Consider the following 26212-nt stretch of genomic DNA (forward strand, 5'->3'; position numbering starts at 1 on the left):
CAAGGGTTCCTCTGTGTTGAAAAGGTTGAGAAAGGCTGTTTTAGAGAATCGAAGCAGCTTTTGGGGTTCCTTTGACCTGTGTGGAGAGGAATAGGCGAGAGCAGTGATGGCGAACCTTGGTGCCCCAGATGTTTTGGAACTACGTTTCCCATGATCCTCGACTACACTGTAGACTGCAAGAGCATCATGGCAATTGTAGTTCCAAAACATCTGGGGTGCCAAGGTTCGCCATCACTGCTCTCGCCTATTCCTCTCCACACAGGTCAAAGGAACCCTTAAAGCTGCTTCGATTCTCTAAAACAGCCTTTCTCAACCTTTTCAACACAGAGGAACCCTTGAAATAGTTCTCCGGTCTCAGGGAACCCCTGCGAAAAATTAGAAATTTACAACTCATGATACCTTAGTTTGATGATCGGTGGGAAGAATGATCCTTACACTTGTGGTCATTGGGAAGAATTCCCTCCTTACAGATAGCTAAAAAGATCAATGGCATCAGTGGGAACTTATCTGAGAGGCGGAAATTGCCCAATGCTGAAGGAACCTCTAGCAACCTCTGGAGGAACCCTAGGGTTGAGAATCACTGGTGCACACTGATGGTAAGGGTCAGTTGATTTGCGTGCTGCTGGTGGCTATTCTATCCGCTCTATCTGGTTCTGGATGAGGATCTGTGATTCGATAGTTTTCTCCATTTTTTTATTATAGATGGACTTTATTGTTTACTTATTATCTTAAGCGCTGCACCTTCTATTTTATGTTTTGCTATTGTATCCAGCAATATCGTCTCAGTTGCTCTCTTATTTGGTCATTGTATATTTATTAGCGCAACAGATTTTTTTATTTTATTTTTTGAATATGGACTTTATTTTTAATATTCCTATTTTTATGTTTATTTATACTACTTTCATTGCACTACTGTGAACATGCAGTGCAAAAAAATAGCGCAATACCATTATTTTTTTTATTCGTTTTTTTGGCCCATTCACACAGAACAAAATGTAGGCGATAAAATATACGTCAAATTGTGGCACTCACATGTCCATATACTGCAGTGTCAAGCATGTCTGTGAATATCAGGACCCCCACGGCTCCGGCCCGCTCCGCGTTGTACACCTAAAAGCGACAATGAGGAGAAATCAACGTGTGCACGCCGTGAATATTTTTTGTGGATCTTCAGGAACACAAACCGCTCACCTTCTCCGCGAAGGTAATAGAGCCGGTCCTCACGATCACCAGGTTGTCGGAGACGTTCACTCCCCAGTTCCTCAGGGTCTTGTAGTCCTCCTTCTCCCCATAGTTTACGTACACCAGCCCCGCCTGGAGGTATACAGAGAAACGTGTATAATACACAGTGTGGTGTGTGTGTAGAGACAGACGTATGGTTGGTGTAAACTCAGAAGATATACTGTAAGGACCGGTGTATAATATGGAGCTAGGTCCTTCATGGCTTATATACAGTACAATGCAGTGACCAGTCCTTGGTCGCAGTGCACAGTAGTGGAGCCTGTTACAGCGACAGTATGGAATACAGGGACCAGGAGACCTGCAGGCAGGTGTAACTCGTCCTCCATCCAGAAGGGGGTGCTGTGCCACAGGAGAAGAATCTCTGGAGGAAAATTGTTCCTTGAGAGGCTCTGTAGTAGTCAGAGAGGTTGCAGCTGCCTCATTGGACGATGAAACGTCTGATGACCTCTGGTAACCATCTTGGTGTAGGACTCTATATAATAGGGTGCCCTGAGCGAGTAGATAGGTGAGGTGGGTGATGGGCAATACAGAGACCAGTCCCTGGTGGGTGATGTGCGATATAGAGACCAGTCCCTGGTGGGTGATGTGCGATATAGAGACCAGTCCCTGGTGGGTAATGTACAATACAGTGACCAGTCCCGGGTGGGTGATGTGCGATATAGAGAACAGTCCCTGGTGGGTGATGGGCAATACAGAGATCAGTCCCTGGTGGGTGATGTGCAATACAGAGACCAGTCCCTGGTGGGTGATGGACAATACAGAGATCAGTCCCTGGTGGGTGAAGTGCGATATAGAGACCAGTACTGGGTGGGTGATGTGCGATATAGAGACCAGTCCCGGGTGGGTGATGTGCAATACAGAGACCAGTACCTGGTGGGTTAAGTGCGATATAGAGACCAGTACCTGGTGGGTGATGTGCGATATAGAGACCAGTCCATGGTGGGTGATTTTCAATACAGAGATCAGTCCCTGGTGGGTGATGTGTGATATAGAGACCAGTCCCGGATGGGTGATGTGCAATACAGAGATCAGTCCCTGGTGGGTGATGTGCGATAGAGAGACCAGTGCCAGGTGGGTGATGTGCAATATATAGACCAGTCCCGGGTGGGTGATGTGCAATATAGAGACCAGTCCCTGGTGGGTGATGTGCAATATAGAGACCAGTCCCGGGTGGGTGATGTGCAATATAGAGACCAGTCCCGGGTGGGTAATGTGCGATATAGAGACCAGTCCCGGGTGGGCAATGTGCGATATAGAGACCAGTCCCGGGTGGGTGATGTGCAATATAGAGACCAGTCCCTGGTGGGTGAAGTGCGATATAGAGACCAGTCCCGGGTGGGTGATGTGTCATACAGAGACCAGTCCCGGGTGGGTGATGTGTCATACAGAGACCAGTCCCGGGTGGGTGATGTGTCATACAGAGACCAGTCCCTGGTGGGTGATGTATGATACAGAGACCAGTCCCCGGTGGGTTATGTGCGATATAGAGACCAGTCCCGGGTGGGTGATGTGTCATACAGAGACCAGTCCCTGGTGGGTGATGTATGATACAGAGACCAGTCCCCGGTGGGTGAAGTGCGATATAGAGACCAGTCCCAGGTGGGTAATGTGCGATACAGAGACCAGTCCCTGGAGGGTGATGTGCGATACAGAGACCAGTCCCTGGTGGGTGAAGTGCGATATAGAGACCAGTCCCGGGTGGGTGATGTATGATACAGAGACCAGTCCCGGGTGGGTGATGTATGATACAGAGACCAGTCCCTGGTGGGTGATGTATGATACAGAGACCAGTCCCTGGTGGGTGATGTGCGATACAGAGACCAGTCCCTGGTGGGTGATGTGCGATACAGAGACCAGTCCCTGGTGGGTGAAGTGCGATATAGAGACCAGTCCCGGGTGGGTGATGTATGATACAGAGACCAGTCCCGGGTGGGTGATGTATGATACAGAGACCAGTCCCGGGTGGGTGATGTATGATACAGAGACCAGTCCCTGGTGGGTGATGTATGATACAGAGACCAGTCCCGGGTGGGTGATGTATGATACAGAGACCAGTCCCTGGTGGGTGATGTATGATACAGAGACCAGTCCCTGGTGGGTGATGTATGATACAGAGACCAGTCCCTGGTGGGTGATGTACGATATAGAGACCAGTCCCAGATGTGCAATACATGAAGATTCACTGAACGAATGGCTATGAATTTTTTTTTTATCAATACCCCCCTATTGTTACTTAGCTGCATTCACCTTAGCAGTCCCCACAGCGCTGTATGGGCAGTACACCTCCTGGTCTTTAAATGGAAAGGCCTCAATAATTGTATTGCCAGCACCAATGATCTGCAGTGTATTGGGGCGAGTCCTATGGGGAAAGCAGAGACATGTGATGAACGGAGGTGGGGTCACCATCCGGTGGGGTCACCATCCGGTGGGGTCACCAGGGGTGCATAGAATTACCTGTCCGGAAACTGTAACTTGGCGTAGTGGCTCTCCACCCAGGTGTGGTCAAGAGTGTAAGTCCGGAACTGCTGGAGGATCTCATCCGCCAATTTCTGGTTTTCCGAGGATCCGGATGGATGAGGACTCCTCGAGAACCTCCTGAGTAAAACACAATAGAAATATATTACACTGAACAGTCCAATGTCAATTCATAGTCGGGGGACCGACTCATGGCCACTTTCTGTCTTTGTCGCCCTCTAGGGGACTCATTGTTCCACCTACAGTATCTCACAGAAGTAAGTACACCCCCCACGTTGTAAATATTTTCTTCTATCTTTTCATGTGACAACACTGAAGAAATGACACTTGGTTACAATGTAAAGTAGTGAGTGTACAGCTTGTATAACAGTGTAAATTTGCTATCCCCTCAAAATAACTCAACACACAGCCATAGATGTCTAAACCGCTGGCAACATAAGTGAGTACACCCCTAAGAGAAAATGTCCAAATTGACCCAATTTGCCATTTTCCCTCCCCGGTGTCATGTGACTCATTAGTGTTACAAGGTCTCAGATGTGAATGGGGAGCAGGTGTGTTAAATTTGGTGTTATCGCTCTCACTCTCTCATACTGGTCACTGGAAGTTCAACATGACACCTCATGGCAAAGAACTCTCTGAGAATCTGTAAAAAAAAGAATTGTTTCTCTACATAAAGATGGCCTAGGCCAGTGATGGCGAACCTTGGCACCCCAGATGTTTTGGAACTACATTTCCCATGATGCTCAACTGCTCTGCAGAGGGCACGAGCATCATGGGACATGTAGTTCCAAAACATCTGGGGTGCCAAGGTTCGCCATCACTGGGCTAGACTATAAGAAGATTGCCAAGACCCTGAAACTGATCTGCAGCATGGTGGCCAAGACCATACAGCGGTATAACAGGACAGGTTCCACTCAGAACAGGCCTCGTCATGGTCAACCAAAGAAGTTGAGATCACGTGCTCAGCGTCATATCCAGAGGTTGTCTTTGGGAAATAGACGTATGAGTGCTGTCAGCATTGCTGCAGAGGTTGAAGAGGGGGAGGGTACTTTACATTGTAGACAAGTGTCATTACTTCAGTGTTGTCACATGAAAAGATAGAATGAAATATTTACAAAAATGTGAGCGGTGTACTCACTTTTGTGAGATACTATATATGTATTTCTGTTGTACTGAAACACCATAGTTCTGGTGTATACTGACATCTGGTGGTGGTTTAGGGTCACTACACATTATTTCCTTAAGTGATTTGGTATCACCCCCTCCTGTTTAGCACTAGTTACTTCAGTCCAAGCTAGACCATCCCTGTTTCTTCCATGTTCTCTCAGCTAGCATTAGTTCCTTATGGAGACAGGGCTTAGGAGTATTTTCATGATCTTACTCTTCAGTAGACTGGAAAGACTATCCTCTGTACTGTACCTATCTGAGGTAAAATTGTGTAGTGTACAACATTTGTGTTCTGTTGAGTAGTTAAACTTCCTGTGGATGGTGTGGAGTGAGCAGGTGACCATATGGTCAGACTATGGAGGTACACTATATTGTCAAAAGTATTGGTACGTCTGCCTTTACACGCACATGAACTTTAATGGCATCCCAGTCTTAGTCCGTAGGGTTCAATATTGAGTTGGCCCACCCTTTGCACCTGGAACAGCTTCAACTCTTCTGGGAAGGCCGTCCACAAGGTTTAGGAGTGTGTCTATGGGAATGTTTGACCATTCTTCCAGAAGAGCATTTGTGAGGTCAGGCACTGATGAGGACTAGAAGACCTGGCTCACAGTCTCCACTCTAATTCATCCCAAAGGTGTTCTATCAGGTTGAGGTCAGGACTCTGTACAGGCCAGTCAAGTTCCTCCACCCCAAACTCGCTCATCCAAATCTTTATGGACCTTGCTTTGTGCACTGGTGTGCAGTCATGTTGGAACAGGAAGGGGCCATTTCCAAACTGTTCCCACAAAGTTGGGAGCATGAAATTGTCCAAAATGTCTTGGTATGCGGACGCCTTAAGAGTTTCCTTCACTGGGAACTTCCAGGGAGTTCAAAATGTCCAAAATGTCTCGGTATGCTGGCTCCTTAAGAGTTGCCTTCACTGGGAGCTCCCAGGGAGTTCCCAGTGAAGGCAACTCTTAAGGCGTCAGCATACCGAGACATTTTGGACAATTTCATGCTCCCAACTTTGTGGGAACTTAGGGGCCAAGCCCAACCCCTGAATAACAACCCCACACCATCATCCCCCCCTCCACCAAATGATTTGGACCCGTTCACAAAGCAAGGTCCAGAAAGACATGGATGAGCGAGTTTGGGGTTGAGGAACTTGACTGGCCTGTACAGAGTCCTGATCTCAACCCGATAGAACACCTTTGGGATGAACGTGAGCCAGGCCTTCTCATCTAACATCAGTGCCTGACCTCACAAATGCTCTTCTGGAAGAATGGTCAAACATTCCCATAGACAGTCACACTCCTAAACCTTGTGGACGGCCTTCCCAGAAGAGTTGAAGCTGTTATGAAGAGCATTTGTGAGCTGCAAAGGTTGAGCCAACTCAATATTGAACCCTACGGACTAAGACTGCTATTAAAGTTCACGTGTGTAAAGGCAGGTGCCCCAATACTTTTGACGATATAGTGTAGGTCAGTGCATAAAGTGGCTTTTGGAACAGAACACTCATAGCTCTGTCATTCAGCAGGGGGGGAGGGCAGACTCAGGGCTGGACTGGGATAGAAATTTGGCCCTGGACTTCATCCAGAGTGTCCCATCACCAGCCCCCTTACAAAAGAGTGTCCCATCAGCACCCCTTACATCAGAGGGTACCATTACCAGCCCCCTTACATCAGAGTGTCCCATCAGCACCCCTTACATCAGAGGGTACCATTACCAGCCCCCTTACATCAGAGTGTCCCATCAGCACCCCCTTACATCAGAGTGGCCCACTGAGCCATCGGCCCACCGGGAAACTCCCGGTAGTCCCAATGGCCAGTACATGCCTGGACAGACTTATAGCTCACAGAAGGTTTGGGTTGCACTGCATTACCTTATTGTGCTCTCAATCTGTTCTCCATCCTTTAGGAACTTATTGAATAAATCCTTCACCTCCGTCCAATCCATTGTTGGTGTTTCCTGCTCTAGGAAGTCATCAGACACCATTTCATTGTCTGCGCCGTTACTCATACATGCCGCACATGGTCTGCGTGTGGCCAGGAATCCGAAGATAAAGGCTGGTGGGAAGATAATGGAGAGACGTCTTATGTTCTGCCTCCTCTCTATAATTATATTTGTATATTTTTACTTTGTCTCTTTTGTATGTTGTGCTTACAAGTAACTTGTGCAGTCACTTCTCTAGGGGCCCCAAAACCTTTCCCCCCCTGTCTTCACTTCGTTATCTACAGCAGTGGTTGTCAACTTATGAACATCACCAAAAGTTTGCACGTATTGTTCAATATACACTCACCAGCCACTTTGGTCAATGGCTTGGTAACACAAATTGCTAATCAGCCAATCACACGGCAGCAACTCGATGCATTTAGGCATCTAGATATGGTAAAGACGACTTGTTGAAGTTCAACCCGAGCATCAGAATGGGGAAGAAAGAGGGATTTAGGTGACTTTGAACGTCACGTGGTTGTTGGTACCAGACGGGCTGGTCTGAGTATTTCTGTGATTTTCACACACAACAACCATCTCTTGGGTTTACAGAGAATGGTGGGGGGAAAAGAGAAAATATCCAGTGAGTGGCAGTTGTGTGGAGGAAAATGCCTTGTTGATGTCAGAGATTAGAGGAGAATGGGCAGATTCTATGGTTCTGATGGTTCTAGATGATAGAAAGGCAACAGTAACTCAAATAACCACTCATTACACTCAAGGTATGCCGAATACCATCTCTGAACACACAACACTAGAACCTTGAAGAAGATGGTCTACTGCAGCAGAAGACCCCACCGGGTGCCACTCCTGTCAGCTAAAAACAGGAAACCGAGGCTACAATTGCACAATAGAAGGTTGGAAAAAGGTTGCCTGGTCTGAGGAGTCTCAATTTCAGCTGCGACATTCAGAGGGAAGGGTCAGAATTTGGTGTAAACAACATGAAAGCATGGATCCATCCTGCCTTGTATCACCAGTTCAGGCTGGTGGTGTAATGGTGTGGGGGGATATATTCTTGGCACACTTTGGCCCCCTTAGTACCAACTGAGCATTGTTTAAACACCACGGCCTACCTGAGTATTGTTGCTGACCATGTATATCCTCTTATGACTACATTGTAACCATCTTCTGATGGCTCCTTCCAGCAGGATAATGCACCATGTCACAAAGCTCCAATCATCTCACCACTGGACAATGAGGTCACTGTACTCCAATGGCCTCCGCACTCACCACATCTCAATCCAATAGAGCACGTTTGGGATATGGTGGAAAAATAGAAGATTGAAAAAAGCGTTGCCTGGTCTGAGGTGTCTCGATTTCAGCTGCGACATTCAGATGGTCGGGTTAGAATTTGGCACATGGATCCACCCTGCCTTGTCACCGGTTCAGGCTGGTGGTGGAATGGTGTGGGGATATTTTCTTGGCACACTTTGGGCCCCTTAGTACCAATTGAGCATGGTTTAAATGCCACGGCCTACCTGAGTATTGTTGTTGACCATGTCCATCCCTTTATGACTAGAGTGTCCCCATCTTCTGATGGCTCCTTCCAGCAGGATAATGCACCATGTCACAAAGCTCCAATTATCCCACCACTGGACAATGAGGTCACTGTAATCCAATGGCCTCCTCACTCACCAGATCTCATCCAATAGACCACCTTTGGGATGTGATGGGAAAGGGAGATTGTCATCATGGAGCCGACAAATCTGCAGAAACTGCGTCACTATGGAGAAAAATCTCTGAGGAACGTTTCCAACACCTTTTTGAATCTATGCCACCAAGAATGAAGGCAAAAGGGGGTCCAACCCGGTCCTAGCAAGGTGGACCTAATAAAGTGACCGGTGAGTGTATGTAAAGCTTGAGAGGACTATTAGAAACTGCAGACCTAATAGAGGAAATGAAGGTCAGAGAGTGAGGACAGGATACATTGTTGGCTGGGGATATGGCGCAGAAAACAGTACGAAACTGGGAACATGTTCCACGAGGCTAATAGAGACAAGGCTAGTAGAGACAAGGCTAGTAGAGACAAGGCTAGTAGTTCCCATTAGAGACTGATGAGGTCGGAGGGCCGCACATAATATACCCTCAGGCCTCAGGTTGGACACCAGGGATCTACAGCTGCAAAGCCATACCTAATATACACATTCAGTGGTTGCTGGTTGCCTGAGTGTTAAGTTGATACCTGGCTAGGTTCCTCCTTGTATCACAAACATGCAGCATGGCACAAAGCCAACTTCTGATCTGCCTACTTATTTTGGGTCAGTAACTTGGGAAGGAAGAAGCAAAACCAGAGGTGTAGAATAACAACTGAGAGGTTAGCCTCAAAATTTTAGAAGAGTGCGGTAGAAATTGCTCTCATGGTTGCAGGTCCTGCCCTTTTGCACTCCCTTCCTGCTAAAGCTAGGGTTGCCACCTCATCCCTTTAAACCCGAACATGTATTAATTACACAGGTTCTGAGGCTGATTAAGCAGGTAATTAAACCCATTTGTTACTTTATCTGCATTAAATTAGCCTTCAGAACCTGTGTAATTCATATGTGTTCAGGTTTAAAGGGATGAGGGTGCAACTCTAGCTAAAGCACCCAAGATGGCCACCTCTTCTTCATACGCCTTGGCCCAGCAGAAGAAGATAAAGATCAGAGGGAGAGAAGAATATATATGGGAGGAGAATGTATCACTGAACTCTGAGCATGTAAAGAACCTTCCAGTGCTGCTGGCAGGAGACAGAAAGTTCCCTTCCCTTTTTATATTACACTATATTGTCAAAAGTATTGGGACACGTGCCTTTACACGCACACTTTAATGTCATCCCATTCTAATGCCCTGTACACAAGATCGGACTTTCCGACAGAAAATGTGCGATCGGAGCTGGTTGAGAGCTGGATCTAAAAATTTTCCACAACAAAATCCGTTCGCATAAATTCCGATCGTGTGTAGACAATTCAGACGCACAAAGTGCCACGTTTGCTCGGAATCAAGCAGAAGAGCAGCACTGGCTATTGAACTTCATTTTTCTCGGCTTTCTTGACGTTCAGAATTTCCGACCAACTTTGTGTGACCGTGTGTATGCAAGACAAGTTTGAGCCAACATCCGTCGGAAAAAATCAGATGGATTTTGTTGTCGGAATGTCCAATCATCTGTACGGGGCATTAGTCTGTAGGGTTGAATATTGAGTTGGCCCATCCTTTGCAGCTATAACAGCTTCAACTCTTCTGGGAAGGCCATCCATAAGGTTTAGGAGATGTGTCTATGGGAATGTTTGCAAGGTCAGGCACTGATCTTGAATGAGAAGGCCCTGGCTCGCAGTCTCCACTTTAATTCATCCCAAAGGTGTTCTATCAGGTTGAGATCAGGAACTCTAGGAATGCCAGTCAAGTTCCTCTACCCAAAACTCCCTCATCCATGTCTTTATGGACCTTGCTTTGTGCACTGGTGCGCAGTCATGTTGGAATAGGGAGGGGACAACCCCAAACTGTTCCTTCATAGTTGGGAACATGAAATTGTCCACAATGTCTTGGTGTGCTGACACCTTAAGGGTTCCCTTCACTGGAACTAAGGGGCCAAGCCCAACCCCAATTTCATGCTCCCAACTTTGTGGGAACAGTTTGGGGATGGCCCCTTCCTGTTCCAACATGACTGCGCACCAGTGCACAAAGCAAGGTCCATAAAGACATGGATGAGCGAGTCTGAGGTGGAGGAACTTGACTGGCCTGCACAAAGACATGACCTCAACCTAATAGAACACCTTTGGGATTAATTAGAGCGCAGACTGCGAGCCAGGCCTTCTTGTCGAACAGCAGTACTTGACCTCACAAATGTTCTTCTGGAAGAATGGTCAAACATTCCCATAGACACACTTCTAAACCTTGTGGACATCCTTCCCAGAAGAATTGAAGCTGTTATAGCTGCAAAGGGTGGGCCAACGCAATATTGAACCCTACTGACTAAGACTGGGATTCCAATAAGGTTCATGTGCGTGTAAAGGAAGGTGTCCCAATACTTTTGGTGATATAGTGTATATCAAGTTTGAAAAAAACATTTGTTACTTTTTGTAAAAGTTTGAAATACATTTGGTAATAAGTGTTAAAGTGGCGTCTCTCTCACCGATGCATGCGGTGATGATGACGGCGATGGCGATTTTCTGCCACGTTGGGAGGTCCCAGAACTTTGAGGTCCTCGAAACTGGCTTCTTTGTGGTCTCAGGAGAGTCATCCATGTGTAGCTCGGCCTCATCCTCCTCCACCGACCGGTAGATAGAAAACGAGTTCTGTGACGGCATCTGCAGGGCAAGAGCAAAATAGTGAGGTGTGTCACAGCAAAGAAAATGCGCAAACTTATGCCAGCAATGAAAATGAAAGCAAAAGTGGTTACTAGGGCTGGGGGGGGGGGTTACCTGTAAGATCAGTGACTCCCATACTCCACAACCTCTTTACAAATAAAGGGTGACAATTTTTAAGTCTGCAGTTGTGTCACAACTCCACCTCCTGACACACAGGTGAACGCTGCATTGTCTAAGCACCTCCCACATTTTCTTCAAGGTCTCCAACGTCAGAACTGCAGGCAACAGTAACTGCAGATCAGAACTTCCACTCCCGCTCTTCTTTGAGCTTTGATGCCAACACAAGCACTTCCACCCAGAGCTAAAGGGACCATAACCACTTCAATACCGGACACTTTCACCTCTTTCCTGCCCAGGCCAGTTTTCAGCGCTGTCACACTTTGAATGACAATTACTCAGTCATGCAACACTGTACCCAAATGACATTTTTATAATTTTATTGGGGATGATCACTGTATAAGCAATCATTTTTAATTTGTGATTGGCATTCATTCATGTGCCATTGTGTACTACTGTGATAGCTGTGAATGGCCCTGTACCATGTGATCACTGTGACCAATCGCAGAGATCACAATAGTACACAATGACTATGATTGACAAGCCATTGTTTGTTTACAGCTGACATGTGATCGCTGTGATTGGTCACAGCAATCACATGGTACCAAGGCCACGCATAGCCGCCCCGTACAACAATCAGCGTTCCGCTGTGTTCCGGACACAGTGGGTCACAGATCTTGCCAAAGCATGCCCCCCAGGGCATGCATGAGGGAGGATGCCATATGGACTCCACCAAAGATAACAGAGCACTCACCCCACCATATTATTAGAATAGGCCAGGCGGGGAGGGGTTAAAGTGTGCTTAAGGCATGCTAAAGTGCATTAAATTCCACTTACAGTACCACTTACAATTTCCCCCTTAAAGTACCCTTTTACTTTAAGGTACCCATCAGAATCCCCCTTTACATCAGAATCCACACCAAAGACCCCCCTTGTATCAGGGTCCTCATCAAAATCCCCCTTTACATTGGGGTCCTTATCAGGGTCCCCCCTTACTTTGGGGTCCCCATCATTCCCTTACATCAAAAGCAGAGACCATAGGCAGCCTCTGCTGAACTCACAAGGATCATACCTCCCAACATACATGCAAACCACTAGATATGAATGGAACACAAAAATCATAACCCCCCCCCCCCACCCAAAAATACATGGAAACCCCAAGGTATGATATTGAGTGGAATACACGTATCATACTCCCAACATAGATAGGAACCCCAGATATTATATTGGGTGGAATACACGTATCATACTCCCAACATAGATAGGAACCCCAGATATTATATTGGGTGGAATACAAGGATCATACCCCCAACATGCATGGAAAACCCCAGATATTATATTGGGTGGAATAAAAGGATCAGACCCCCAACATAGATGGGTACCCCCAGATATGATATTGTATGAATACAAGGATCAGACCCCCAACATAGATATGACTCCCCAGATATGATATTGGGTGAATACAAGGATCATACCCCCAACACAAATATGACTCCCCAGATATGATATTGGGTGAATACAAGGATCAGACCCCCAACATAGATGGGAACCCCCAGATGTTATATTATGTGGAATACAAGGATCATACTCCCAACATAGATGGGAACCCCCAGATATGATATTGGGTGGAATACAAGGATCATACTCCCAACATAGATGGGAACCCCCAGATATGATATTGGGTGGAATACAAGAATCATATCGTCCCAACATGGATGGAAACTTCCAGATATAATATCGGGTGGAATATAGGGAACATACCCCCAACATAGATGGGAACCCCCAGATATAATATTGTATGAATACAAGGATCATACGCCCAACATAGATGGGAACTCCCAGATATAATATTGGGTGCAATACAAGGATCATACGCCCAACATAGATGGGAACTCCCAGATATAATATTGGGTGCAATACAAGGATCATACGCCCAACATAGATGGGAACTCCCAGATATAATATTGGGTGCAATACAAGGATCATACCCCCAACATAGATGGGAAACCCCATATGTGATATCGGGTGGAATAAAAGGATCATACCTCCAACATGGATGGAAATTCCCAGATATGATATTGGGTGAAATAAAAGGATCATACCCCCAATATGGATGGAAACTCCCAGATGTGATATTGGGTGGAATACAAGGATCAGACCCCCAAGATAGATAGGAACCCCAGATATGATATTGTCTGAATACAAAGATTGTACCCTCAACATAAATGTTAACTCCCAGACATAATTTCGGGTAGCATACAAGGATAATACCCCAAATTAGATAGGAACCCACAGATATGATTTTGGGTGGAATACAAGGATCATACCCCAAACATAGATAGGAACCCCCAGATGTTTTTTAGTTGGAATACAAGGATCATACCCTCAACGGAAATGGGAGCTCCCAGATATGATTTTGATACTAGTGATGCTCTTAACTGCCCTGTGTTTGGTCTCTGGTTATTTGTAGCTAGTTACAATGTTGCTGCTATAGCTGCATGCAAATCTCTCTGCTGGTTTCCCTTTGGGGATGTGTAGCTAGTTACAATGTTGCTTCTGTAGCCAGATACAATGTTTATGTATATGGAGTTACAGATCTCTCTAGTGACTTTCTCTGTTTTTTTGTAGCTAGTTACAATGTTGCTGCTATAGCAGCATACAATGTATGTGTATACAGCATCAGATATCTCTGCTTTTTTTGTGAGGATGTGTAGATAGCTAGTTACAATGTTGCTGCTATAGCCAGAGACAATGGTTATCTATACAGAATCAGACCTCTCTGCTGGTTTTCTGTGGGGATGTGTAGCTAGTTACAATGTTGCTGCTATATCTGCATACAATGTTTGTTTATACAGCATCAGATCCAGGGCCGTCTTTAAGGCAGGGCAAAAGGGGCAGCTGCCCTGGGCCCTATCATTGCTGTGGGGCCCAAAACAGCTGCCTCATACTTGCCAACTATCCTGGTTTAAATTCCCTTGTCCCTTGAAGTCTTAGTCCTGTGCTGTGTCCCAATATGTCAGTGTGAAGTGTGTGGTACTAATGCTGCCCAGCTCTGCCCTATTGTTGTGTACAGATGACTCACCTGCAGACCTGTGTTTACATGTAAATAACCGTCATTAATATGTAAATAGCGGCGACAATACTAAGTAAATAGCTTCAGCCGGTGGCATTGATATGTACATAAAGGAGGCATTCATATGTATATCATGCTCCCCTGCAGTGAGGAGAGGATGTGTTGTAACCTCTAGCAACTAATCAGTGAGCTGTAATGTGTGCTGTAACCTCTAGCAACCAGTCAGTAAGCAGTAATGAAATGCTGTAACTGCTGGCAACCAATCGCAATTGCTGCCAGATCTGATACAGTAAACTGATTTTAAGTCTAGCTGCTATTTATTGTATGTCTCAGAGCAGGTGGAAAGGGAAATTGCATTGGGGGGGGGGGGGGGGGGCAAGAACAATTTTGCCCAGGGTCCAATCAATATTAAAGACGGCCCTGATCAGATCGCTCTGCTGTTTTTTTGTGGGGATGTGTAGGTTAGTTGCAATGTTGCTGCTGTAGCTGCATACAATGTTTGTCTATGGAGCTACATATTTCTCTGGTGCCTTTCTCTGGTTATTTGTAGCTAGTTACAACATTGCTGCTATAGCTGCACACAATGTACAACATCAGATCTCTCTGCTGATTTTCTGTGGGGATGTGTAGCTATTTACAATGTTGCTGCTATAGCTGCATGCAATATTTGTCTATACAGCATCAGATCTCTCTGCTGGTTTTCTTTGGGGATGTGTAGCTTGTTATGCCCTGTACACACGGTCGGACATTCCGACCACAAAATCCGTCTGATTTTGTCCGAAACTTGTGTTGCATACACACGGTCACACAAAGTTGACAGAAAATCCGATCGTTCTGAACGAGGTGACGTACAAAACGTACGACAGGACTACGTAGAGGCCAGTAGCCAATAGCTTTCATCCCCAAATTTATTCTGAGCATGCGTGCCACTTTGTGCGTCGGAATTCTATACACATGATCGGAAAAAGTCCGATCGGATTTTGTGGTGATAAAATTTTAGGTACTGCTCTCAAATTCCGACGGAAAAAGCCCGCTGGAGCACCCACATGATCAGATTTTCCGACAACATAATCCGATCGGACTTTTCCTATCAGAATTTCCGACCGTGTGTACAAGGCATTACAATGTTGCTGCTATAGCTGCATGCAATATTTGCCTATACAGCATCAGATCTTTCTGCTGGTTTTCTGTGGCGATGTGTAGCTTAGTTGCAATGTTGCTGCTGTAGCTGCATACAATGTTTGTCTATGGAGCTACATATCTCTCTGGTGGCTTTCTCTGGTTATTTGTAGCTAGTTACAATGTTGCTGCTATAGCTGCACACAATGTTTGTCAGTACAGCATCAGATCTCTCTGCTGGTTTTCTGTGGGATGTATGGCTAGTTACAATGTTGCTGCTATAGCTGCGTGCAATATTTGTCTACACAGCATCAGATCTCTCTGCTGGTTTTCTATGGAGATATGTAGCTAGTTACAATGTTGCTGCTATAGCTGCGTGCAATATTTGTCTATACAGCGTCAGATCTTTCTGCTGGTTTTCTGTGGGGATGTGTAGCTTAGTTGCAATGTTGCTGCTGTAGCTGCATACAATGTTTGTCTATGGAGCTACATATCTCTCTGGTGGCTTTCTCTGGTTATTGGTAGCTAGTTACAATGTTGCTGCTATAGCTGCACACAATGTTTGTCAGTACAGCATCAGATCTCTCTGCTGGTTTTCTGTGGGATGTATGGCTAGTTACAATGTTGCTGCTATAGCTGCGTGCAATATTTGTCTACAGAGCATCAGATCTCTCTGCTGGTTTTCTGTGGAGATATGTAGCTAGTTACAATGTTGCTGCTATAGCTGCGTGCAATATTTGTCTATACAGCGTCAGATCTTTCTGCTGGTTTTCTGTGGGGATGTGTAACTTAGTTGCAATGTTGCTGCTGTAGCTGCATACAATGTTTGTCTATGGAGCTACATATCTCTCTGGTGGCTTTCTCTGGTTATTGGTAGCTAGTTACAATGTTGCTGCTATAGCTGCACACAATGTTTGTCAGTACAGCATCAGATCTCTCTGCTGGTTTTCTGTGGGATGTATGGCTAGTTACAATGTTGCTGCTATAGCTGTGTGCAATATTTGTCTACACAGCATCAGATCTCTCTGCTGGTTTTCTGTGGAGATAAGTAGCTAGTTACAATGTTGCTGCTATAGCTGCGTGTAATATTTGTCTACACAGCGTCAGATCTTTCCGCTGGTTTTCTGTGGGGATGTGTAGCTAGTTACAATGTTGCTGCTGTAGCTGCATACAATGTTTGTCTATGGAGCTACAGATCACTCTGGTGGCTTTCTCTGGTTATTTGTAGCTAGTTACAATGTTGCTGCTTTAGCTGCATACAATGTATGTCTATACAGCATCAGATATCTCTGCTGGTTTTCTGTGGGGATGTGTTGCTTAATTGCAGTGTTGCTGCTGTTGCTGCATACAATGTTTGTCTATGGAGCTACATATCTCTCTGGTGGTTTTCTCTGGTTATTTGTAGTTAGTTACAATGTTGCTGCTATAGCTGCATGCAATGTGTGTCTATACAGTTTCAGATCCCCGTGCGGGTCTTCTGTGGGGATGTGTAGCACTAGCTGCTAGTTTCTGCTGTAGCCAGATACAATGTTTATCTATGGAGTTACAGGTCTCTCTGGTGTGCCAGGATCATCATCCGCTGCACTGAATGACACGAGGAGGAGATAGGAAGCTTGTCATTGTGTCACTGGCTTCAGACGATGCAAAAAGTCAATCGCTCTGAAAATAGACTAAGAATTTACTCAATTGACTCATTGACTGCAATTATTTTCTTTTTACGCAACAAAAACGCTAAGGACAGCGATTTTATAACGGCAACAAATTTCTGCTACAAAATCGCTTGTGTGACATCATCCTAATCTTTGTGAATGATTCTAAACTACATTGTAACTTTTTTTTTTTTTAACAGGATTCTGCTGACTGGCTTCCTGAAACCGGCCAGACTGCGACTTCAGAAAACTAATTCCGGATCTGCTAGGCTATATTCACCCCGGTGCAGGTATGACTGCATGCCTGCGTTTTTGGTGCGTTTTAGGTCTGGCGCGTTTACGGCAGACTATTCATTGGCTGTCCTATACAAAGCAATCGGACAAAAAGAACCGCAGGCGCATTTTTCCTAAATCGCATTGCAGCGCATCGCATGGCAATACGTTGGCTGTTGGGGAGTGGAAGACCTTCCCTAGAACCGTTCCTGGATTTTTCACTTTTTTTTTTAATAACCATCATAACATCCTTATTTTCCCGAACATCAGATCGGGGAATCAGTGAATTTGGTGTGCACTCCACATTCCCAATCGCTACATTTTTACAACCATGTCATCAGTGCCGGGACAAGGTCATCTAAAGCCCAGGAGAACATGCCAAACTGCGCCCCCCCCACCCAAGACGTACACTGTATTACCAAAAGTATTGGGACACCTGCCTTTACACGCACATGAACTTTAATGGCATCCCAGGCTTAGTCCGTAGGGTTCAATATTGAGTTGGCCCACTCTTTGCAGCTATAACAGCTTCAAATCTTCTGGGAAGGCCGTCCACAAGGTTTAGGAGATGTGTCTATGGGAATGTTTGATCATTCTTCCAGAAGCGCATTTGTGAGGTCAGGCACTGATGTTGGGTGAGAAGGCCCTGGCTCGCAGTCTCCGCTCGAATTCATCCCAAAGCTCTTGTATCAGGTTGAGGTCAGGACTCTGTGCAGTCCAGTCAAGATCCTTCAACCCAAACTCGCTCATTCCTGTCTTTATGGACCTTGCTTTGTGCACTGGTGCGCAGTCATGTTGGAACAGGAAGGAGCCATCCCCAAAAGTTTTTTTCAAAGTTGGGAGCATGGAATTGTCCAAAATGTCTTGGAATGCTGACGCCTTAAGAGTTCCCTTCACTGGAACAAAGGGGACCAGCAGGGCTGGACTGGGACAGAAACTTGGCCCTGGACTTCATCCAGACCAGCCCACTTACATTTTGAGTGTCCCCATCAGCAGCCCCTTACATCAGAGTGTCATTACCAGCCCCCCTACATCAGAGTGTCCCATCAGCAGCCCCCTTACATCAGAGTGTCCCATCAGCAGCCCTCTTACATCAGAGTGTCCCATCAGCAGCCGCCTTACATCAGAGTGTCCCATCAGCAGCCCCCTTACATCAGAGTGTCCCATCAGCAGCCCTCTTACATCAGAGTGTCCCATCAGCAGCCCCCTTACATCAGAGTGTCCCATCAGCAGCCCTCTTACATCAGAGTGTCCCATCAGCAGCCCTCTTACATCAGAGTGTCCCATCAGCAGCCCCCTTACATCAGAGTGTCCCATCACCAGCCCCCTTATAACAGAGTGTTCCATCAGCACCCCCTTACATAAGAGTGTCCCATCAGCACCCCCTGACATAAGAGTGTCCCATCAGCACCCCCTTACATAAGAGTGTCCCATCAGCAGCCCTTTTACATCAGAGTGTCCCATCAGCACCCCCTTACATCAGAGTGTCCCATCATCAGCCCCCTTACATAAGAGTGTCCCATCATCAGCCCCCTTACATAAGAGTGTCCCATCAGCACCCCCTTACATAAGAGTGTCCCATCAGCACCCCCTTACATAAGAGTGTCCCATCAGCACCCCCTTACATCAGAGTGTCCCATCAGCACCCCCTTACATCAGAGTGTCCCATCAGCACCCCCTTACATAAGAGTGTCCCATCAGCACCCCCTTACATCAGAGTGTCCCATCAGCACCCCCTTACATCAGAGTGTCCCATCAGCACCCCCTTTACATCAGAGTGTCCCATCATCAGCCCCCTTACATAAGAGTGTCCATCAGACCCCCTTACATCAGAGTGTCCCATCAGCACCCCCTTACATCAGAGTGTCCCATCACCAGCCCCCTTTCATCAGAGTGGCCCACTGAGCCATCGGCCCACCAGGAAACTCCCGGTAGTTTCAATGGCCAGTACATGCCTGGGGACCAGCCCAACCCCTGAAAAACAACCCCACACAATAATCCCCCTTCCACCAAATGATTTGGACCAGTGCACAAAGCAAGGTTCATAAAGACACGGATGAGTGAGTTTGGGGTGGAGGAACTTGACTGGCCTGCACAGAGTCCTGACCTCAACCCGATAGAACACCTTTGGGATGAACGTGAGCCAGGACCTTCTCATCTAACATCAGTGCCTGACCTCACAAATGGGCTTCTGGAAGAATAGTCAAACATTCCCATAGACACCCTCCTAAACCTTGTGGACGGCCTTCCCAGAAGAGTTGAAGCTGTTATAGCTGCCAAGGGAGGGCCAACTCAATATTGAACCCTCCGGACTAAGACTGGGATGCCATTAAAGTTCATGTGCGTGTAAAGGCAGGTGTCCCAATACTTTTGGTAGTATACAAGCATTATGTTTCATCAAATATTCCCCCCCCCCCCCACCCCTAAAAAACAAAAACTGAGCACTAATTTGCATTCTTACCCCCTAAGCATAAATTCCCCCTCCTTCCAAGTCATTGCCCCCCCCCCCCAAAAAAAACCCTCTTAGCACAATTCCTCTACCCCTAAAATTTCTCCTCTGAGTACTCATCTTCTCCTCCCAACACAAACCCCCCTAAATGACCATGCTTAGCACACTTATTCCCCCAGATTCCACCTTGTAGGATAATACTTACCCCCTGACACCCCCCCCCCCCCATTTGGTTTCCAACACAAACCCCCCTAAATGACCAGACTTGGCACACTTAGCCCCCTCCTAGAATAAAACGTACCCACTGCCGCCCCCCAAAATTCCCCTTCCAATACAAATCCCCTCCCTCCTGATTTCCTTGCACCCCTCCCTTGCACAATGCCACAGTGCCCCTCCTGCCCGCCCCTTGTCCCGGTCCTGACCATTATGCATTGACCTGTATGGATTGAAGCATTATGTTTCTTTATTCCAAATATATTCAGCCATAGAATTCAAAATGAAATGCTGAGCAGATCCAATATAAAACACATGCGGGATGTACACTCCCCGGCCAATTTATAAGGTACACCCGTTCAATTGGTTGGTTACACAAATTGCTAATCAGCCAATCACTTGACAGCAACTCAATGCATTTAGGCATCTGGACGTGGTGAAGACGACTTGCTGAAGTTCAAACCGAGCATCAGAATGGGGAAGAAAGGAGGTTTAAGTGACTTTGAACGTGGCATGGTTGTTGGTAGGAGATGGGCTGGTCTGAGTATTTCTGGGACTATCACACACAGCCATCTCTCGGGTTTACAGAGAATGGTCTGAAAAAAAGAGAAAATATCCAGTGAGCGGCAGTTGTGTAGAGGAAAATGCCTTGTTGATGTCAGAGGAGAATGGACAGACTGGTTCCAGATGATAGAAAGGCAACAGTAACCCAAATAACCACTCAATACACCCAAGGTATGCAGAATACCATCTCTGAACATCCAACCTTGAAGCAGATGGGCTACAGCAGCAGAAGACCACACCAGGTGCCACTCCTGTCAGCTAAGAACAGGAAACTGAGGCTACAGTTGGCACAGGATCACCAAAACTGGACAATAGAAGATTGGAAAAACGTTTGCCTTGTCTGAGGGGTCTGGATTTCAGCTGCGACATTCAGATGGTGGGGTCAGAATTTGGCGAATGGATCCATCCTGCCTTGTATCACCGGTTCAGGCTGGTGGTGGAATGGTGTGGGGGATGTTTTCTTGGCACATTTTGTGCCCCTTAATACCAATTGAGCATGGATTATACGCCACAGCCTACCTGAGTATTGTTGCTGACCATGTCCATCCCTTTATGACTACAGTGTCCCCATCTTCTGATGGCTCCTTCCAGCAGGATAATGCACCGTGTCACAAAGCTCCAATCATCTCACCACTGGACAATGAGGTCACTGTACTCCAATGGCCTCCACACTCACCAGATCTCATCCAATGGCCTCCACACTCACCAGATCTCATCCAATGGCCTCCACACTCACCACATCTCATCCAATGGCCTCCACACTCACCAGACCTCATCCAATGGCCTCCACACTCACCAGATCTCATCCAATGGCCTCCACACTCACCAGATCTCATCCAATGGCCTCCACACTCACCAGATCTCATCCAATGGCCTCCACACTCACCAGATCTCAATCCAATAGAGCACTTTTGGGATGTGGCGGAACAATAGAAGATTGGAAAAACGTACCCTGGTTTTATGGGTCTGGATTTCAGTTGTGAAATTCAGATGGTCGGGTCAGAATTTGGCGCATGGATCCATCCTGCCTTGTATCACCGGTTCAGGCTGATGGTGGTGGTGTAATGGTGTGGGGGATGTTTTCTTGGCACATTTTGTGCCCCTTAGTACCAATTGAGCATCGTTTAAACGCCATGGCCTACCTGAGTATTGTTGCTGACCATGTCCATCCCTTTATGACTACAGTGCCCCCATCTTCTGATGGCTCCTTCCAGCAGGATAATGCACCATGTCACAAAGCTCCAATCATCTCACCACTGGACAATGAGGTCCCTGTCCTCCAATGGCCTCCACAGTCCCCAGATCTCATCCAATAGAGCACTTTTGGGATATGGTGGAAAAATAGAAGATTGGAAAAAACGTTGCCTGGTCTGAGGAGTCTGGATTTCAGCTGCGACATTCAGATGGTGGGAACAGAATTTGTCGCATGGATCCATCCTGCCTTGTATCACCGGTTCAGGCTGATGGTGGTGGTGTAATGGTGTGGGGGATGTTTTCTTGGCACATTTTGTGCCCCTTAGTACCAATTGAGCGTCGTTTATACACCAGAGCCTACCTGAGTATTGTTGCTGACCATGTCCATCCCTTTATGACTACAGTGTCCCCATCTTCTGATGGCTCCTTCCAGCAGGTTAATGCACCATGTCACCAAGCTCCGATCATCTCACCACTGGACAATGAGGTCACTGTACTCCAATGGCCTCCACACTCACCAGATCTCATCCAATGGCCTCCACACTCACCAGATCTCATCCAATGGCCTCCACACTCACCACATCTCATCCAATGGCCTCCACACTCACCAGATCTCATCCAATGGTCTCCACACTCACCAGATCTCATCCAATGGCCTCCACACTCACCAGATCTCATCCAATGGCCTCCACACTCACCACATCTCATCCAATGGCCTCCACACTCACCAGATCTCATCCAATGGTCTCCACACTCACCAGATCTCATCCAATGGCCTCCACACTCACCAGATCTCATCCAATGGTCTCCACACTCACCAGATCTCATCCAATGGCCTCCACACTCACCAGATCTCATCCAATGGTCTCCACACTCACCAGATCTCATCCAATGGCCTCCACACTCACCAGATCTCAATCCAATAGAGCACTTTTGGGATGTGGTGGAACAATAGAAGATTGGAAAAACGTACCCTGGTTTTATGGGTCTGGATTTCAGTTGTGAAATTCAGATGGTGGGGTCAGAATTTGGCACATGGATCCATCCTGCCTTGTATCACCGGTTCAGGCTGGTGGTGGTGGTGTAATGGTGTGGGGAGATATTTTCTTGGCACATTTTGTGACCCTTAGTACCAGCTGAGCATCCTTTAAATGCCACGGTCTACCTGAGTATTGATGCTGACCATGTCCATCCCTTTATGACTACAGTGCCCCCATCTTCTGATGGCTCCTTCCAGCAGGATAATGCACCATGTCACCAAGCTCCAATCATCTCACCACTGGACAATGAGGCCCCTGTCCTCCAATCATCTCACCACTGGACAATGAGGCCCCTGTCCTCCAATGGCCTCCAAACACATTGGCATCATGGATGTGCAGCCGACAAATCTGCAGCAATTGCGTGAATCATGTCACTGAGGACCAAAATCTCCGAGGAACGTTTCCAACACCTTGTTGTATCTATGCCACCAAGAATGAAGGCAAAAGGGGGCCCAACCACGCTACTAGCAAGGTGGACCTAATAAAGTGGCCGGGGAGTGTATGTCACAGCACTGAGGAACGCAGAGTGATCAGAGGGAAAATGCTGAACTTTTCCTTCTTGGGAGGACTGAAGACACATGGAAATGAGCAAAGTCGACACGTCTCCAAAAGTGTACAAAAAAATACATCAACAGTCCACCCAAGAATAAAGGCAAACATGAGCAATAAGCAGAATATTCCAAAAAAATAAATGACTATAACAACCACACAGGAAATAAAATAGTATATAAAGTACTCACCGCGCTTTGGAATATGTCTCTGACAGAATTCATATCTCCACCTGCAGACTGAGACGGAGAGATATCAGTTCAATAGATTAATCCGCCCAAACCACAGACTGCGCCCGCCCGCCCACTCCGAGGACACGAGAGAATCGTCCAATCGATATGCTGTATATACACCGCCCTGTATAGTATATACACCAATTCGTGGAAAATAGCGCCTGAAATTGTCCCCCTCCAACATCTCACTCCGATATTTTAGAAAACGAATAAAAAGAAATAAGTCAAACAAGTACTGTAAAAAAAAAAAAAAGTCAATAATATGTACAGCAAGCTTCAGAGGCCAGGAGTAAGCAACAGACTCCGAGTTGTATTTATGCAGAGTGCAGGGGTCAGTAGTATTTATGCAGAGTATAGTGGGTCAGTAGTATTTATGCAGAGTTCAGAAGTCAGTAGTATTTATGCAGAGTGCAGGGGTCAGTAGTATTTATGCAGAGTGCAGGGGTCAGTAGTATTTATGCAGAGTGCAGTGGGTCAGTAGTATTTATGCAGAGTGTAGGGGGTCAGTAGTATTTATGCAGAGTGTAGTGGGTCAGTAGTATTTATGCAGAGTGCAGGGAGTCAGTAGTATTTATGCAGAGTGCAGGGGGTCAGTAGTATTTATGCAGAGTGCAGGGAGTCAGTAGTATTTATGCAGAGTGCAGTGGGTCAGTAGTATTTATGCAGATAGCAGTGGGTCAGTAGTATTTATGCAGAGTGCAGGGGGTCAGTAGTATTTATGCAGAGTGCAGGGGGTCAGTAGTATTTATGCAGAGTGTAGTGGGTCAGTAGTATTTATGCAGAGTTCAGAAGTCAGTAGTATTTATGCAGAGTGCAGTGGGTCAGTAGTATTTATGCAGAGTGCAGGGGGTCAGTAGTATTTATGCAGAGTGCAGGGGGTCAGTAGTATTTATGCAGAGTGCAGGGGGTCAGTAGTATTTATGCAGAGTGCAGGGGGTCAGTGGTATTTATGCAGAGTGCAGGGGACAGTAGTATTTATGCAGAGTGTAGGGGGTCAGTAGTATTTATGCAGAGTGCAAGGGTCAGTAGTATTTAGGCAGAATTAAGAGGTCAGTAGTATTTATGCAGAGTGCAGGGGTCAGTAGTATTTATGCAGAATTCAGAGGTCAGTAGTATTTATGCAGAGTGCGGGGGTCAGTAGTATTTATGCAGAGTGCAGGGGTCAGTAGTATTTATGCAGAGTGCAAGGGTCAGTAGTATTTATGCAGAATTCAGAGGTCAGTAGTATTTATGCAGCGTGCAGGGGTCAGTAGTATTTATGCAGAATTCCGAGGTCAGTAGTATTTATTCAAAGTGCAGGGGTCAGTGGTATGTATGCATAATTCAGAGGTCAGTATTTATGCAGGGCTGGTGCAAGGATTTTTGACACCCTAGGCGGAACCTCATTTTGGCGCCTCATTGGCTCCACCCCTGCCTCCACCCCCTTTACCCTGGCCATGTGACAGAAGACGCCGCTATACAGGAAGCATCAGCAGTCTGCAGAGCATGCAAATCTGGAGGGAAACCAGCACCCGGACGCCCCTAGACAGCATTGCGCCCTAGGCGGCTGCCTAGTTTGCCTAGTGGTAGCACCGGCCCTGTATTTATGCAGAGTGCAGGGGTCAGTAGTATTTATGCAGAGTGCAGGGGTCAGTAGTATTTATGCAGAGTTCAGAGGTCAGTAGTATTTATGCAGAGTGCAGAGGTCAGGACTGTGTAACGCAGAAGGTGTTTAGGGGTCAGGAGAGCGTAACACACAAGATACATGGGTCAGAAGTAAATAACACACAAAATGCAGAGCTCAGATGAGCATGATACTCAAACTGCAGGGGTCAGAAGTGCATTCATCTCAGTGCAGGGGGACAGAAGTGCATAAGGCACAGAGTGCAGGGGTCAGAAGTGCATAACAGAAAGGGGTTGGTTTACTAAAACTGGAGACAGCACCTGAGCATGGTAGCCAATCAGCTTCTAACTTCTATAACAATAAAATCTGGAAGCCGATTGGTTTCTATGCAGAGCTGCACCAGATTTTGCACTCCCCAGTTTAAGTGAATCAACCTCAAAGTGTTAGAAATCAGAAGTACATAACGCACAGAGTGCAGAGGTCAGGATTGCATACTGCACAGAAAGCAGGGCTCAAAAGTGCATACGTGCAGCCCAGGGCAGATGTGCTTAACACACATGGTGCAGGATTGGTAGCAGATAATGCACAGGGTGCAGGGGTCAGGAGTGTGTAAGGCATATAGTGCAGGGGTCAGAAGTGCATAACAGAAAGGGGTTGATTTACTAAAACTGCAGAGTGCAAAATCTGGTGCAGCTGAGCATGGTAGCCAATCAGCTTCTAACTTCAGCTTGTTCAATTAAAGTGATTGTAAAGGCAAAAGATTTTTTTTATCTTAATACATTCTATGCATTGAGATAAAAATCCTTCTGTGTGCTGCAGCCCTCCTCAGCCCCCCCCCCCATACTTACCTGAGCCCCATCTAGATCCAGCGATGTTGCAGAACTGCCTCAGTTGTCCAGGACTCCCCTCCTCATGAGACAGCAGTGTGGCACCATTGGCTCCCACGCTCAGACTGCAGAGGTCAGGAGTACACAACACTGAGTGTGCAGAGGTCAGGAGTGCAT

At 46.6% G+C, this 26212-nt stretch overlaps 1 protein-coding gene across 1 annotated transcript in view; it reads right to left on the reverse strand.

Annotated features, from left to right (window-relative positions):
• TFR2 (transferrin receptor 2) overlaps window positions 1-26212 on the reverse strand; it is a 73986-nt gene that overhangs the window by 32950 nt on the left and 14824 nt on the right. The window contains exons 2-8 of the mRNA XM_077470925.1: window positions 23564-23611; window positions 10958-11132; window positions 6746-6929; window positions 3697-3837; window positions 3490-3601; window positions 1192-1314; window positions 1033-1110 (exon numbers count right to left, since the gene is read on the reverse strand). Coding sequence (XP_077327051.1) covers window positions 1033-1110; window positions 1192-1314; window positions 3490-3601; window positions 3697-3837; window positions 6746-6929; window positions 10958-11132; window positions 23564-23611 — 861 coding nt within the window. The remainder of the gene's footprint in view (window positions 1-1032; window positions 1111-1191; window positions 1315-3489; window positions 3602-3696; window positions 3838-6745; window positions 6930-10957; window positions 11133-23563; window positions 23612-26212) is intronic.

Source organism: Lithobates pipiens, unplaced genomic scaffold (genome assembly GCF_037356315.1).
Source record: "Lithobates pipiens isolate NorthernLeopardFrog02 unplaced genomic scaffold, aLitPip1_a1.2 Scaffold_8, whole genome shotgun sequence".
Lineage (NCBI taxonomy): Eukaryota > Metazoa > Chordata > Amphibia > Anura > Ranidae > Lithobates > Lithobates pipiens.